The sequence below is a fragment of the Suricata suricatta genome, chromosome 2 (assembly GCF_006229205.1).
Source record: "Suricata suricatta isolate VVHF042 chromosome 2, meerkat_22Aug2017_6uvM2_HiC, whole genome shotgun sequence".
Lineage (NCBI taxonomy): Eukaryota > Metazoa > Chordata > Mammalia > Carnivora > Herpestidae > Suricata > Suricata suricatta.
The window spans coordinates 65,499,554-65,516,416 of NC_043701.1; the positions used below are offsets into that span (position 1 = coordinate 65,499,554).

General features: G+C 40.5%; 1 protein-coding gene across 1 annotated transcript in view; it reads left to right on the plus strand.

Annotated features, from left to right (window-relative positions):
- The first annotated feature begins 10,485 nt into the window (after positions 1–10,485).
- The window catches only part of RSBN1L (round spermatid basic protein 1 like), a 71,237-nt gene continuing 64,859 nt past the window's right edge, over positions 10,486–16,863 (plus strand). Inside the window, exon 1 of the mRNA XM_029927930.1 lies at positions 10,486–11,103. Within this exon, the coding sequence (XP_029783790.1) occupies positions 10,524–11,103 (580 nt within the window). The 5' untranslated portion in view covers positions 10,486–10,523. The remainder of the gene's footprint in view (positions 11,104–16,863) is intronic.

The window sequence follows — 16,863 nt, forward strand, 5'->3', positions numbered from 1 at the left end:
CCATTTAATAACTGAGAAGTGGAGGATCCTGTAAAATATTATGAGAAGGAGCTGTATGGCAAATCTGAATTGTTTTTGAGATATCCAACTGAACTCAAAGTAGCTGCTGAATTTAACAGATAATTCTCTCCTAGTATCCCCACGTTCATCCTTTATTTTTTAAAATTTTTACTTATTGGAGCGCGTGGGTGGCTTAGACGCCTAAGTGTCTGACTTCGGCTCAGGTCATGATCTCGTGGTCACTGAGTTCAAGCCCCACATCAGGTTCTATGCTGGCAGCTCAGAGCCTGGAGCCTGTTTCAGATTCTGTGTGTGTGTGTCTCTCCCTCTGCCCCTACTCCGCTCATGCTCTGTCTCTCTGTGTCTCAAAAATAAACCAAAAAATAAAGAAAAATTTTATTTATGTGTTTTCTAAAGGTTTTATTTTTAAGTAATCTCTATAGCCAAAATGGGGTTCAAGCTTACAACTCTAAGATCAAGAATCACATGCTCCACTGACTGAGTCAGCCAGGCACCCCCATCTTTTATTTAGTTATTTATTTTTTACTTTTTTAAAAAAGTTCTTAGATTTTTTTTGTTTTCGTTTTTGCTTTTTTTGAGAGAGAAAGAGAGCAAGTGCATAAGCAGGGGAAGGGCAGATAGAGAGGAAAACACAGAATCTGAAGCAGGCTCCAGGCCCTGAACTGCCAGCTCAGAGCCCGATTTAGGGCTTGAACCGACGAACTGTGAGATCATGACCTGAGCTGAGATCAGATGCTTAACTGACTGAGACACCCAGGTGCCCCAGATTCTTTATTATTTTTTTAATTTTTTATTTAAAAATTTTTTTAAATGTTTAATTTTGAGAGAGAGAGAGAGACAGGGTGCGAGTGGTAGAGGAGCAGTAAGAGAGGGAGACAAAGAATTTGAAGCAAGCTCCAGGCTCTGAGCCATCAGCACAGAGCCCTAAATGGGGCTCAAACCCAAGAACGATGAGATCATGACCTGAGCCAAGTCCAACATTTAACTGAGTCACCCAGATGCACCCGTAGGTCCTTTATTTTTTTTAAAAAAACATTTTATATTGGATATTATATGGCTAATAAATGCTATTTAGGTACTTTAATTTTCTTCTTTTAACTCCATCTCATAATAATTGAATGCCTCTTATGTAATTATTTCTGTATGAAACACTTCTATTTATAACATGTAGTATGCTTCAACCCTGGGATCTCAAATAGGTTCTTTTCTACTTCCTAAGCTCAATGATTACAATCAGGGTGAGGAAAAGGATTTATATAATCAATACAGAGTCCAGTGTTAGCATACCAAAGAAACTGATGATGAATGTATGGTTCAGTGGGTTCTTTCCATGTGTGTATACATGGACTTCAAACTTGACAGAAATCTTATTTGTCAGTAGAAAGGGCAACAATGTAATATATGCAGCTTCGTAAGTTTCCTTTACTGAAGTTAAGTCCAGTAGTTCTTTTAACAGGTTAGGTCAAGTAGTTGCAAAGTTGATCTAAAGGCTTTTTACTCCAATAGTACAATAAAAGGTTTTCAGATAAATACAAAGAGGCCAAACAGCCATAGATACCATATTTTGTTCTAATTTAATAGAGTTCTTTTTGAAATTTATTCAGAGTTGCTTAATTCTACAATTCTGAAGACAACTATCAAAGAATCAAAATTGATCCTCTTACTCCTCTCACTACTTCATCTATTATCCAAACAGCCCTTTCTTACTAAAGAACAGGATTATATCAGTGTTTTTCTTATAGCTCTGACCTTCCCTGTAGGAGACATAATACCACATAAAGTCTCCTCCTACAAACTTGGTGTTGTCTTACCTATTCAGCTGGAGCTATTCTGTACCTTTGGAAAAAAAGTTATAGGGGCGCCTGGGTGGCTCAGTCAGGTAAGTGGAAAAAAGGTTATAGAATGGCATTTTAATTGTATGAATTTTCAATGTATGAATGTACAACTACATTAAAAAGCAATTACTATGACTGAAACCCAAATGTAGACATTAACTTATTCATCAGAAAGCTAAAATTTTGACATTTTTTGGTGGTTTTACCTTTGGGCCACTAGAGAACTATTCTATCGGTTTCTGGTGAAAACTGTTATATTGGCAAATCTTAATTCAGACTGACTCAAAATTGGGAAAAATAGTTACAGAGAGGGATGGAGGCAAACCACAAGAGACTTAAATAGAGAAAAACAGGGTGGGTGGGGCATGGGGCAGAGGAGAAAGTGGGTGATGGGCACTGAGGAGGGGGCTTGTTGGGATGAGCACTGGGTGTTGCTGTACATAAGCCAATTTGACAATAAATTATATTCATAAAAAATAATTTAGACTGACTCACTGATTTGTCTATACTGATATAACTAGTAAACATCTGTTGAGTATTTAATGCATACAAGGCATTTTGCTAGATTCTACAGATACATAAGTGAATCAGAGCAAATAAAAAAAGATATGATCTGTGTCCTATGGAGCTTACTGTTTACTGAGGGAGACAATAAAAAGTAAAGAAATAATTGTAAAGTAATTATAATCTGTGATAGGTGCTCTGAAAGAGAATACTGTGATAGAGAGTAATGAAAAGAGAGCCACCTTCAATTGAATGGTCAAGGAAAGCCTTTAGGATATCTGCAAGAAGAGAGGGTTGGAAGTGGGAAGGAGGAAGCATTCCAGGCAGGGGAAACAAACTGGGCAAAGGGTCTCATGATCAAGGAACACAGAGGGACACCTGGGTGACTCAGCTGGTTAAGTGACAGACTTTGGCTCAGGTCATGATCTCGAGGTTCGGGAGTTCGAGCCCTGCATCAGGCTCTGTATTGACAGCTCAGACCCCGGAGCCTTCCTCAAATTCTGTGTCTTCCTTCCTCTCTGCCTCTTCCCTGCTTGTGCTCTATCTCTGTTTCTCTGAATAAAAACATTAAAATATTAAAAAAAAAAGAACAGAGAGAAAGCTAGTGTGGCTGATACAGCATGAGCGGAGTGTGGCATGAGATCTTCAACTATCTTTTCACCTGATATAAAGGTAGAAATCAAAATCCTAAAGCAAGAGTTGGCAAACTATCTCTTGCAGTCAAATCTAGCCAGCTTTCTATCTTTATAAAGTTTTACTGAAACACAATCGCACCCATTCATTTACATGCTGTCTATGGCTGTTTTTACGCAACAAACAATATTTATTACAAAGACCATTTCGTCTCCAAAGCCTAAAATATTTATTAATTGACTCTTTAAAAATAAATTTGCTGGCCCCTGTACTAGAAACGGACTAAGTTAGAACTGACAACATGGGAGTTGAAAAGGTCAGGCTTTCCTAAAGCACAGAACCACTCTTTACAAGCAATAACTCAAGTGAGAAAGCCACATAAAGAGGAGCAGGTAAATGTGGCAGAAGCAGGACTTTGAGATGTCCAAGCCAGACTGGTAGAAGAGATGTCTTTAAGGTTAATATGGGGTTGTATAAAGCACAAGGACCTTTAGCCAAGGGTGTCAGGAACCTGGACAAAGCCAGAAGACAGTATACAGGCATAGTGAAAATATAGTTCAGCTCAGGAATACTGGAGGGCATCATGTACAGAGAAATCAGATTCTAAGAGGTGCAGCAGGCAGCTCTAAGCACTGGTAACCAACATTTATTATGGCTGGAAATCTGAGTATAAGGTGACCTCTGAACAATAAGGGGACTACAGGTGCTGTTATTACCCGTGCAGTCAAATATAACCTTTGAGTCCCTAAAAACTTAACTAGTAATAGCCCACTGTTGACTAGAAGCCTTAACGAGAGCAGTAAATTATTGTATATTTGGTATATTGTTTATATTATATACTGTACTCTTATAATAAAGCTGGAACATGTTATTAAGAAAAGTCATAAATACAGTTATAGCACTGTACTGCATTTGTTGAAAAAAATCTGCGTGTAAGTGGACCCATATAGTTGACAGAGGTGTCACTCAAGGGCCAAGTGCATTTACTTAGCATCTATTCCAAGTGACAAAGGTAGGGTTGTGAATTAACAAACAAAACTCTCAAAAGCTACCTTACCCAAAGTAAGCTGTTCTTTTCTAGATCAGAAGTCAGACTGGGTTACATGACTCACAGATAAGTTTTGTTTGGCTTCTACAGTTTCTTAGGAAATTTCACATTAAAAAAGTCTAGATATTTAGCAAGTAGGCCCACTGCATTCCTATATGGAAAGAATCAGAGCTGAGAAGCAAATATACCTGGTAGATAAGCGAAGTATTCCTAGTTTTCCACAGTTCTCACCACTTCTTACTAGATTACATTCAGCTTGCCTTATTTTTATTATTTTTGAACCTACCAAGACCATCTGGCATTCAGGTTTGTTGCCCCAGGTCCCGAACTTACCATAAAGATCACAAACCTGCACTTTATAGATGTCTTTTCAATATACATTTGAGCACTGACCATATCCCAGATAGCATGCACACGAATATAAATACTGCATTATCTCTGCCATACAGGAACTCACAGGCTAAAAGCAGAGACCAATATTCCTATGCAGAATGATGATGGCACAAAGGGATGCTCAATTCTCACTGACTGGTCAGGAAGCAACACACAAGGGAGATACTTAAACTAAATCTAAAAAGGGTACGCAGACCTTTATTATTGTACTCCAGGCAGAGGAAACAATGCACATGGGGACAGGGAGTGCAACTCTTTTGGCAATTACACATAGTTCCAAATAGATGAAAGAGAGGGAAGCTGTAAGAGAGTGAGAAAGATAGTGCTGGGGTTATATATCCAGAATGGCTTGTATCTATACTCAAAAGTGTGACTTTTATTCCATATGCAAAAGGGAATTCCAGAAGAGACTGAGGAATAATTGAGTTTATGTTTTAAAGTTTTTTTTAATTTATTTCTTCTTCTTTTTTTAAATATTTATTTATTTTTGTGAGGCAGAGCACAAGTGGGGGAGGGCCAGAGAGAGAAGGAGACAGAGAATCTGAAGCAGGCTCCAGGCTCTCAGCTGTCAGCACAGACCCCGACGCAGAGCTCGAACTCAAAAGCTGTGAGATCATGACTTGAGCCAAAGTCAGACACTTAACCGACCCAGGTGCCCCTAATTTATTTATTCTTGAGGAGGCGGGGGAGAGAGAGAGAGAGAGAGCACGAGAGCATGTGAGTGGGGGAAGGGCAGAGAGAGATACGGAGAGAGAGGATCCCAAGCAGACTCTGCACTTCAGCATGGATTCCAATGCGAGGCTCAAACTCAAAAACCATGAGATCATCACCTGGGCCAAAATCAAGAGTTGGGCATTTAATCAAATGAGCCACCCAAGCACCTCCAGATTTAGATTTTAGAAACATAATTTGGTAGCAGCATGGAACATAGTTTAGAAGATGGAAGACGTTAGTAAGGAAATCATTGACAAAACCCAAGTTGACTTGAGGCCTGAAGGCAAGAAGCAGTAGCAAGAATGAAGAGGAACTGGCTAGAGACAGTGCCCAATTGAATGTGGAGAAGGAGGGAAAAAAAAAAAAAAAGTCAAAGATTCCCAAGTCTGTAGCTTGAATGATAAGAAATGTAGGAGATGACACAGTGTAGGATGGGAATGGGTGGTATGAACTCGGAGGTTCTGTGGCCACATGCGTGGCAATGTCCACTAGGCATCTGGATAAGAGTCAGTAATCAGATACAAGGTTAAGGCAGGAGGGAAGTTGGGAACTGTCAGCACTCACGAGTTATCAGAAGACACTGTGGTGCATACTATCACATAGAAGTGTGCAAAGTGAGATCAAGAGCAGGGACATGCGCCTAACAATCCCAAACATTTAAATGGAAGAGACAGAGCAATGCTCAGGCTAGCTACAGAAGAGTAGGTATAGACGTCACCAGCAGCATGGAGATGAAGAGAATTAGAGTGTGTGAGGAACTGAGGTGCTAGTAAATGTTTGCTACCAAATACATACTATAGACTCTAGGTTGGAGTGTGAACAAAGTATAGAAAGGATGGATTACTATAGGACTGCCAGAATTAGTGAGAAAAGTTAAAAGGGGAATCCAGTTAAGTTTGAATTTCAGAGAAATAAAGAATATTTCTTGGGCACCTGGGTGGTTCAGTCTGTTAAGCATCTGACTTCAGCTCATTCCATAATCTCACAGTTCATGGGGTTGAGTCCTGCATTGTGCTCTGTGCTGACAGCTTGGAGTCTGGAGCCTGCTTCAGATTCTGTGTCTCTCTCTCTCTTCAACCCTCCCCTGCTCATACTCTGTATCTCTCTCTCTCTCAGAAATAAATAAACATTAAAAAAAATTTAGAGGCGCCTGGGTGGCTAAGTGGGTTAAATGTCCAACTTCAGCTCAGGTCAGGATCTCACCGTTCAGGAGTTTGAGCCCCCTGTTGGGCTCTATGCAGAAAGCTCAGGGCCTGGAGCCTGCTTCAGATTCTGTGTCTCCTTCTCTGTCTGCCCTCTCCTTGCACTCTATCTCAAAAATAAATAAACAAAATTTTTTTCAAAAAATTTTTAAAAGATTATCTTTTTAGTATAAATATATCCCAAATTTTCTATGGGGCATACTTATATTAAAAATTTATTCACTATCCGAAATCCAAATTAAACTGGGTGTCCTTCCTATATTTTATTTGGCAATCATAATTAGGTGAAAAAGAAAGATCAAGAGTCTGTAAGTACTCCTGAGGTCAAAGGGAAGGGCATGGTATAGAGGAGTAAGGAATCTTAATATTAAAACACTGTAGTTCAGGATTTCAGAGATGGAGGAGTGATGAAAAGGATCAAGGAAGGTCTACTTTGGGACTGAAACGAAATGGAAATGCAAGTCCAAGAAGAAACACTGACGCAAGAATACTGGATGGCTCATTAGCGTGGACACTGAGGTCAGTTAAAATGTTAGTTGAAGGGTAAAGGGCATGAACATGAGCAAAGTATCAAAGTCTTTATTAAGTGTGGCAAAAGGACCAGGGAATCAGTGAAGGATGGTACAGCCATATCACAAAAATCTGATTGAAGGGAGGGCTTTTGACATGACATTGAAAGATTACTAATAACCTGTAATCCTAATGTAGAACTGAGGAAGTGATCCCCACCTCAGAGAGAAGGAACAAGTTTTTTTGTTTTTTTGAGAGTGAGTGGAGGAAGGTCAGGTGAGAGGGAGAGAGAGAATCTTAAGCAGGCTCAAGACCAGAATGGAGCCTGATGTGGGGCTTGATGTGAGAACCATGACCGGAGTTGAAATTAAGAGTCGGACACTTAACTGACTGAGTCACTCAGGTGCCCTGAGAAGGAACAACTTTCAAATGTACAGACTGTGTCCTCAAGGTTTCAAACAAGATAGAGAAGCAGGGTGTATGGTGGTATGTTTACAAGAGAGCTTGTTACAGAGGAGAGAATGAAAAGGTGTGGGAAAGATTATCAGTGGATTGACAACAACAACCAAAAGAAAAAGACATGGGGATAAAAAGAACTGGAACAAACAAGGAAGGAATCTAGTCTTGATGGGGAAGAAAAGGTAGGCTTTTCTAAACAAGTGAGAATTGGCTTACGGTGATTTCTCACAAGCATCACACGTTCATCAGGTCCTAGGTTAAGGAGTAGACCAAACTTGTCACTTTTCCAATGTGTCCTAGCTCAGTGAATTGTACCACTGTCCATCAAGTTACGCAAGTTAGAAATATTGGAGGTATTCATGATATCTGTCTCTATTATGCTCATTATCCAAACCATCACAGAAGCATCAGGTAAAGAAAGAAGCATTCCAGGCAGTGGAATCTACATATGCGATATTCTTAGTTGAAAGGTAGCATGGTGCACTCTAGAAACTAGAGAGCTTTTACCTTGATACAGAAGAAGGTACTAGATCATGATGTGTCTTGTAGGTAACATTAAGAATTTGCTCTTTATATTAAAAGTAATGGAAGCCAGTGGCAGATGTGAAGGAAGGAAAAAGACATTATCAAATTTAGGTTTTGAAAAGAGCATTCTGGGTAGAATGGAGAACAGATTTGAGAAAACAAGAATATAAGGAGATGACCAAAAAGGTCAGTGTAGTTATCCTGGTGAAAGGAGGCAGTACTTTGAATACAGTGCCAACAATGGGGATGGAGAAAAGTGGATATTTCAGTAGCAGAGATTAAGCCAACAGGCATTGGTTATAGTGGTGGGAATTCTCTCTAATGTTATGAGGAATGGCTGATTACACAGGAGAGAACACAGTAAATTGAACCCTGATAACATATAACTGAATTACCTGGAAGGACCTTCCTACAACTGCAAAGCGCAAGGAGTCGGTGGGATCAAGGGGCCACGTCTGCCCACATCAGAGGGCAGACAGAGCTGCTGATTACACATCACTATTTGCAGATAGTGAAGGATGTGGACATAAGCTTGGACATGTTGAATGCACACATGCCTGGTCTCTTCTGGTGTGGTGGGTGAAAGAAGTTGGGAATGGGAAGAGAATGAGATGCACTGGGATGCATCTGAGAATGCTAGAAATCGGAGAATTCTAAATTTAAACCTGGCCTTCAAGATCATTATTTCAGTAGATATGTCAAGTTGTAGAGTAGAATACATTTTTTATTTTTTTAAGATTTTATTTTTTAAGTAATCCTTACACCCAAAGTGGGGCTCGAACTTACAATCTTGAGATCAAGAGTTGCATGCTCCACTGACTGAGACAGCCAGGTGCCCCAGAATATATTTTTATAATAGTTTGTCATCTTGATTTATAACTTAAATATTTAGACACACAGTATGTAAGCCTCTAAGCCACACTTGTCCACTTTCTGAGAATATAAGGTTAGGGCTGATAAGAGTGTTCAATAATATAAAAGACTATATATAGCGCAAGCAGAAACAAATTCCTGAAGGTGAGAGTAAATTGTAGCTTGGCCCTTACAAAGTTAGATATTCTAGGCTTCTATGTGGGAGATGAGAAAAGTAAAGGCACAGGTTTCCAAGTACCCTATTAACATGCATATGCATCTGGATGGTCAACAGTTAAGCTATTCTAATTGTAATGGTTTCAGTGTGACTTTAAAGCTTCTTGAATATGGCAGAAGTCTAGCACATGGAAGAGATCTTAGAGGTCATGAAATTGAATTTATTCCAATAAAACAGAGGTTCTGACAGATGAAACATTGTGACTGAGGTCACAAAGCTAGTTATTAGCTGATAATTTCCAGCCCCATCCTCTCTACTTTTACACCAATGTTACTTTTCATGAATACATATGCTGACAGTCAATTCCAACTGCAAAATTTTCATTTTCTTTCACTGGCATATATTAAAGGAAGTAAATACTTTATTATTTAAAAACGTCTGAGGCACCTAAAACAATGGACCACTATTAAATTTTGACTCTAACATATTCTAAACAGAAATGGGGAAACAAAAAAAAAAATTCCAACTTCATTCGGTCACAAGAATTAGTAATCCTGGAAAGTTACTTTTAAATGTTTTCCCAAAAGTTACAGGTAACTTGAGGCTTCTTTTAGGATTTAAGATTATTCTCCGACCGCTCATTTCCTGCATTTGACTACCTTTATTTTTACTTTGATTTGTTAATGTCTTGTCAGACTTGAGAGTTAAATTAAAATCTTACTCCTCGCCTTGGTTGGAACCGTATTACTGTAATGTATCTCTCCCAATTCCTTATCTCCTAAGCTATAAATCAAAACACATGCTTATAAAACATCGGAACACTCAGGGTGCTAACTAACCGCTACTTTACAATTTAAAAAAATCCTTGCTTTTCAAACATCGATAAAGATCGCTAACAGAATTTTCTTATCAAGTATCAGTTGTAAAAGCTGCAATAAAATTCAGGTCTTTACGGGTGTACCATAAAAGCTTAAAAGAAAACCTCTCCAGGGGGTCTTACCTTCAGGCTCGGAAGTAATCCGAAAATTCTGCTTTTGCAGGAAGTTATCTCCCTCAAAGCATTAGAGCTGACGATTTTAGCAACAGTAACAAATCTTGTCAGGACACTAAGTGATTTTTGGTCCCTCCCATCCAACTGCCTAACAGAAGGAAGGACTTAATTCCGCACACAATCTTCTCCACTGAGCAGAGCTTCTGCGAAACTCGGGTTTTCAGAGAGCGAAGACACAGGGAGGGACCAAAGGGACCCCAAGGTAAAAAAGAAGAGAAAGTGATACGAAACAAAGTCGTCTAAACGGAGACGAGTGCGACCTAGGCGGGGGCAGGTTTGGGGGTCCATTCCAAACACTCACAGGGTACCAGCGTTCACGCTGGCGACAAGTCGAAGACCCTCCCCTCCAGAGCTCGCTCCGCCACTAAGCCGCGCCTCGCGGAGCATTGACCTCCAAAACTGGTCCGCTTGGCGATCCTGCCTCTTCGGCTCCAGTTCGTGCCTTTGGTTGGCTCTCAGAGGATCCCTCAGCATGGTTCGTCCAATGGAGGGCTTTACCGGTGGCCCGTCCGCTCCGCCCCTCCCTCGCCCCTCGTTGAGGGCCCGCCCCTGCCCCGCGCCCGGGAGCCGAGGAGAGTAAATACAACAGGAGCGCAAAATGGCGGAACCGTCGAGCCCAGTGCACGGCGCTGCAGCCGCCGCCACCGCCGTCGCCGTCTCGGAGAAAGAACCGTTTGGCAAATTGCAGCCCCCCTTCCGGGACCCACCTGGTCCTCTGTCGGCCAAGAAGGTCCGGACTGAGGAGAAGAAAGCGCCGAGGAGATTGAACGGAGAAGGGAGCAGCGGCGGGAACAGCAGGCAGCTGCAGCCGCTGGCGGCACCTTCGCCTCAGAGCTATGGCAGCCCTGCGTCTTGGAGCTTTCCCGGTCTGTCGGCTGCCCCCTCCCCGTCCTCTGCTCGGAGCAGTTTCTCTTTTTCCGCTGGCCCCGCGGTGCCTTCCTCAGCCTCTGCTTCCTCGTCTCAGCCGGTGCCGCGCAAACTGCTGGTCCCTCCTACGCTGCTGCACGCTCAGCCTCACCATCTCTTGCTCCCGGCCGCCGCCTCCTCGGCCAACGCCAAGCCGCGCCGACCCAAGGAGAAGCGAGAGAAGGAGAGGAGGAGGCACGGCCTCGGCGGGGCAGGCGAGGCCGGCGGGGCCGCCCGGGAGGAGAACGGGGAGGTGAAGCCGCTGCCGCGAGGTGGGTTCCGACGCTGGGAGGGGGAGGGCAGGGCGCCCCGGGTCTCCGCCGCCTCCTCGCGCCCGCGGGGCCCGGGCCGGGGGAGTGTGGGGGCCGCCGGCGCCAGCCTGGAGGGGGCGGGAGGCGTCCCGTTCTCGGCGGGCGATTTTGCAGTCCCTTTGGGGACAGGAAATGGAGCCTGTAATTTCGGTTGCAGCGAGGGGAATGCCCGAAACTCTCCTTTTTAAACATGGTTTCTGTCTCCCAGTTAATGCGCTGCAAGATTTGTAGAATTCGGTCTGGAGTACCCGCTTAGGTGTACTGGACTACGGAGGGACGTGGGAGGTGATGGGGTCGCGAAGGGTTTGGTCTTTTAAAAGATTCTTGATTGATTATTAGACCGTTTAGACGTGATCACGGAATTCGTATTTGAAACACGGGCTCCAGTGCCAGAAAATGCTGTCAAAAAAGGGGTGTGGAGAGCATTGGCGTCAGCTGGAAGCTACCAGAGGCCTGAGCTTTTCATCCCTATTAGGGAAATGAGGTAGTGTGCGGGACCCGAAGTGTGCTGTTTCGTAAGGTCCCCTCCGCACTGCTCCGTATTCTCAAGTGTTTTCTGGGCTCCTCTTTGGAATACCTCCACCGGTCGGAGAGAATTTTCAGCCATATTCTTTTTTTCCTGCAGCAAATGATAAAATCAGGATCGTTGACGTTTTTTGGCCAGATCAAATGACTGCAAAATGTTTTAACATGGGAAAATGGCAAATTCATCAGCGTCCGTTTCAGACAGGGCTAGGCAGTTTTCTTTTAAAATGTAGGCTAGCCGTATAATTTCCCGAAAGTATTTATTTAAAATAGATGGTCCTACTTGTTTAGTTATCGATATTCAGTGATCTGACAATGACACAACATGGAGACTGGTTGAAAAGTAGATCTTTATGGGACCAAAAGCCTAACGCGCATAATGATGTTGATTATAAATATACATTGAAAACGTACCGTGAAAGTATTACTGTTTTTTTAGGAAAAATGACATGTCAAGCAGTATTAGCATTGTCGATCTAATTGTAGCTTAAATCATGAACAATTCTGTTTGAATTAGAATGGCTGTTTTCACAATTTTTAAAAATGCTGCACAGGAGTATGTAGTAGCAGGGTTACTTCTTCCATGGTGTTCTGCCTGTAGCAAAGCTTTAACATCTGAGCATAGCCATCAGGTACTCTGGCACTGAGTAAAGTTTTCTCAGTTTTGGACTGTGTTGCTTCTAGGGAAGTGGTTTTGAGGATAGAGTTTATAGTACTTTTAGTTCTAGAATTTTAAGTGGTTAGTATTTTAAAGCTGTTTTTGTTGTTGTTGTTTAAATTTTTTTTAACATTTATTTATTTTTGAGAGAGAGAGACAGCGCAAGCTGGAGACGGTCAGAGAGAGAGGGAGACATAGAATCGGAAGCAGGCTCCAGGCTCTTAGCTGTCAGCACAGAGCCCCACGTGGGGCTTGAACTCACAAACTGTGAGATTATGACCTGAGCCGAAGTTGGCCGCCTAACCGACTGAGCCACCCAGGCGCCCCTAACGCTGTTTTGTTTTAATGCTTACCTTTAAAAGTTACAAGTGCCTGAAAGTCTGCTTTTGCAGCTTGGTATTAGTCTTACTGGTGATGTGTAAACAGTGTATCTGTTCTCTAAGTTCTTTGAATGAGGAAGTGAATGTGCGGTATAAGATTTGTCCGTGTATTGGAATGGCTCAAAATAAAGAAGTAAGCATTCTTTCAAAGTCTAGCTTAAAATATGGAGCATAAAAATGGCCCTTAAAGTTAAATGGCTGTTAAAGAGAAACTTCTGTAGTCTTTTACATTTAGAATCCTCCTTTTGAAGGCCATGGCTTATATTATGCCTTAATATGAGGAATGATAGCTTCTACATTAAAATGTGGGGAACATGTTTTTCCATGACTTATGTAGGTTTTTTTGCATATGACTAGAGGTAAACACTGTTGTAAGATTTTTTTTGAGAGAAATGCTGCCATTTTACTGCGAAAAAAACTAAAAATGAAAGAAGAATTTTTTTCAGTGTCTTGATAAATTTAATGGTGAAAATCTTACCCTTTTAAGAAGTACTCATATTATTCTCAAGTTCAGATTTCTGTTTTAATCAATTAAGAAAATTTGTAAGCAACTGTTATTAAAATAGTAAGATTACATACATCAATTCAATATAAATATAATTACAAGTATGAAAATCCTAATTTGTAATCCAATTCTCGTTTCTATGGGCTTTATATAAGAATCTTAGTGTGTGGGTGGAGGTGGAGTGCCTGGTTGCCTAATTCCGCGGAGCATGTGATGCACGAGCTGGGACCTTGAGTTCAAGCCCCACTTTGGGCTTAGAGTTTACTTTAGAAAAACCTTAGTGAGTGGTTAGGTCTGTTGTGTTAAATATATAACTTGATCTAGTGTTGTTCTAAGTTGGATAGTTCATGGATAGCATATAGAATAGTTCAGTGACCCCAAATTTCCCATAGCTTGCTGATTGAACAATCTGAATTAGAACAGGAAGGGAGCTATAAAGATACGTAAGCAAAGAATATAGAACCTTCCTTGAAAAAGCAAACAATAACAACAACAATCCAAAAAATTGAGCTCTTTTCACCAGTTAAGTTCCTTTATTGTAGTAGGGTTTTTTTTTTTAATTCTTTAGTAGGCACTGCTAATTTTTTTTTATTGGCTACCATTCTAACAGGAATTATGTGGATTAAATTAAACTGTATGAAAAGGCTTGGCAGGCCATTTAGTCGATGTTATTTGAGTCAGAAACATGATGATTTGTTTTTTAACCCCATAACAAATTAAAAAGTGGATTAGTCCAGACAGAGTAAGGATCATTGACAGTGGATTTGAAAGTTAAGAGTGATAAAGAACAGAATTACAAAAATGTAGCAGTTTAAGCCCATTTAGCATTTAGACACCTAAAACCTGTGAAGCCATTTAGTCTTAGTGCCGTAGCTGATTTCCATGATAGCCTGAGTCATCCTGTAAAAGTTAAATTTATTTCTTATAAAAAGGAGGTGTGTAAAACAGTTTAGATTTTTTAAACTAGAAAACAACCAGATTTGGGGGTTATAGAGGTAATCTGCTGAAGAATTCACAGCCCATTTTCTTGTAGGATTGAATAAATTTTTGAATTGGTAAATGTGGACATGTCCTGGAGGTATCTGACATTTAGAATCATATTCTAGTAAATAGAACAAACATTAGATAACAAAGTGCCTTAACAATTCCAGTAACCAGTAAAACTTGTATAGATCTCCTAATTTTTGTTAGTGTTTTTGCTTTGCATTTATTAACTTTTTTCCCCATGGAATGATCCTGTGAAGTATCCCAAAATAAAATCAAAGCATTTCACAGAATGTTTGCCTTGAAAGTATAGTTACGGAATTTAACTCAAATGAAAATAGAGGCTTTTTAAGAATCAACTAGTAATTATTTTTGTGTTCATTTTAGTTCCAGTTAGCATACTGTGTTCTGTTCATTTCAGGTATACGATGTAGTGATTCAAAAATTCCATACATCACCCAGTGCTCATCACAAGTGCCCTCCTTATTCCCCTCACCCTCTTAACCCCTCTCCCCTCTCCCCTTCCCTTTGGTAACCATCAGTTAGTTCTTTATAGTCAATCGTCTGTTAGAAGTGAATAATTTAAAGTATGTAAGTATTAATGATTTAAAGGGGTAGATGTTGGAAGACTTTTCAAATATACTTTATTGTGTCTTTCTAATATTATTAATTCCCAATTTTAGGTTAGATTCACATTCAGAGTTTTCATCATGAAGACCAAATATTTGTCCCTGCTGAACTAGTTTTCTGTGATTTCATTTTGTTGTATATAACCCTTTGTTTTTCATGCCTTGTTTTCCATTTGCTTAGTTTTGTCTGGCAAAGTCTTTCTATACCCTCCAGCAGCTTCATAAAATGCTTCTCATACAATTTTCCACTTGGTCAAATCTGTCAGATAAACTTATCAGTTCTATTTGTTCCTGTAGTCATCTCTTCAGTAGCTGTCTTTCTTCCTGCTTTAGTCTGAATTGTTTTCTCTTTAGACCTGCTGCAAAGTTGTCATCTTGGGACTTCCCTTAGCTGACATTCTGAGAATTTCTTTCACTTTTGTTGAGCCCCTTTTTTCTGGATCCTATAACTTCCTTTTGGTTTATTCCTTCATTTTGGTTTCCTCTACTATTACTGTGAATGTGTATGTTGGAAATAAATATTTTTCTAATTTTATTTTTACCCTCACACTTGAATGTTGAGAGATTTGTATGTTGGAAATCATTTTCCCTCAAAAGTTTGGATGTGTTCCCCGTATTGCCTAGTTTCCAATGTTGATGTTGAGAAATTTTATCTCCAAAAAGTTGTCTTTTCTTATGATCTGGAAGATTTTCAACCCTTTCATTGAGTTTTTAAATTCTAGCTCTCTTTTAAAACAGTGTTTATGAGCTCTTGTTCTTTGATCTGTATTGTAGCATCTTTTTTCCTTTTTCATGGTTGTAGCATCTTCTGTTATCTCTTCAAGGATATTAATTATAGTTTCTTTGTTTCTTGTATTGTTTTTGGTTCCTCTGAAGCTTTTTTCTTTTGGTTGGTTTTGGTCTTTTTCTTTTTGTTGGAGGCTTTCTGCAGCTCTATGTGATCCTTAGCAGTTCTTTCATACTCACGGAACATTCAAAGCTGATTGAAAGTTCACTGGGCATGCATGAGCATGGCTTCGTGACTAATGAACTCTCATGTTTTATTTTTTTTTTTTAAGATTTTATTTTTAAGTAATCTCTATATCCAACTTGGGGCTCAAACTTAACAACCCTGAGATCAAGAGTCGCGTGCTCTACTGACTGAGCCAGTTGGTCACACCTCCCATATTTTATCTTTTTTTCTCTGGGCAATGGGTGACAAGGTTTTCAATTTCTTCAGATAAAGGTCCTTCATTTTTCTGTCCATCTGTATGACTGGAGTAATGTAGATGAGGGGATTGGCAAAGGTAATAAGTTTAGATGGTGAGGCTCTAATACTGGATGGAAGAAGAAAGCTGTAAGTTTCACCATCCAGTTTCTGGATTTTCATTTAGTCTCCCTGTTTTTATATGAATATTTCACTTCTCCCTTTTTCTATGTGGGATACACCCAAGGCTGGAGCCATTTTGATAAAGTTTTGCTGGAGATCATACCTCTCTTTGCCTTAGGAGAGACACAGAGGTAGGGAGGAAGGGAGGGAGTGTGTGTGTGTGTGTGTGTGTGTGTGTGTGTGTGTGTGTGTGTGTGTATGGGAGGGGTGGGGGTTGAGTCTGCCCTCTTGCTTCTCCCAGCAACTCCAATTTTTTCTTTTTTCTTTTTCATTAATATTATTTGAGAGAGAGACCAGTGCAAGCGAGGGAGAGGGGCAGAGGGAGAGAGAGAATCCCAGCAGGCTTCAGGAGAGAATCCTGACTTAGGGCTCAATCCTGTGACTCTGGATCATGACCTGAGGCAGATGTTCAACCGACTGAACCACGCAGAAACCCCTAGCAACTCAAATTTCTAAGCCTCTCTGAGGGTACTGCATAGTAGATAGGATTGTTTGGCATTATCTCTGTAGGGACTTAACATTAACCTTCTTCCATTATGCTAAATTATTTACCATTCTGCCACCAGCCAGCTTTGTCTTTATACATTGTATTTCAGGTTACAGTATCCCTAGGTTATATCAAAGATGGAATTTCTATTTCTGTTTCTTTTTCTATTGTTTGGGGATGTTTT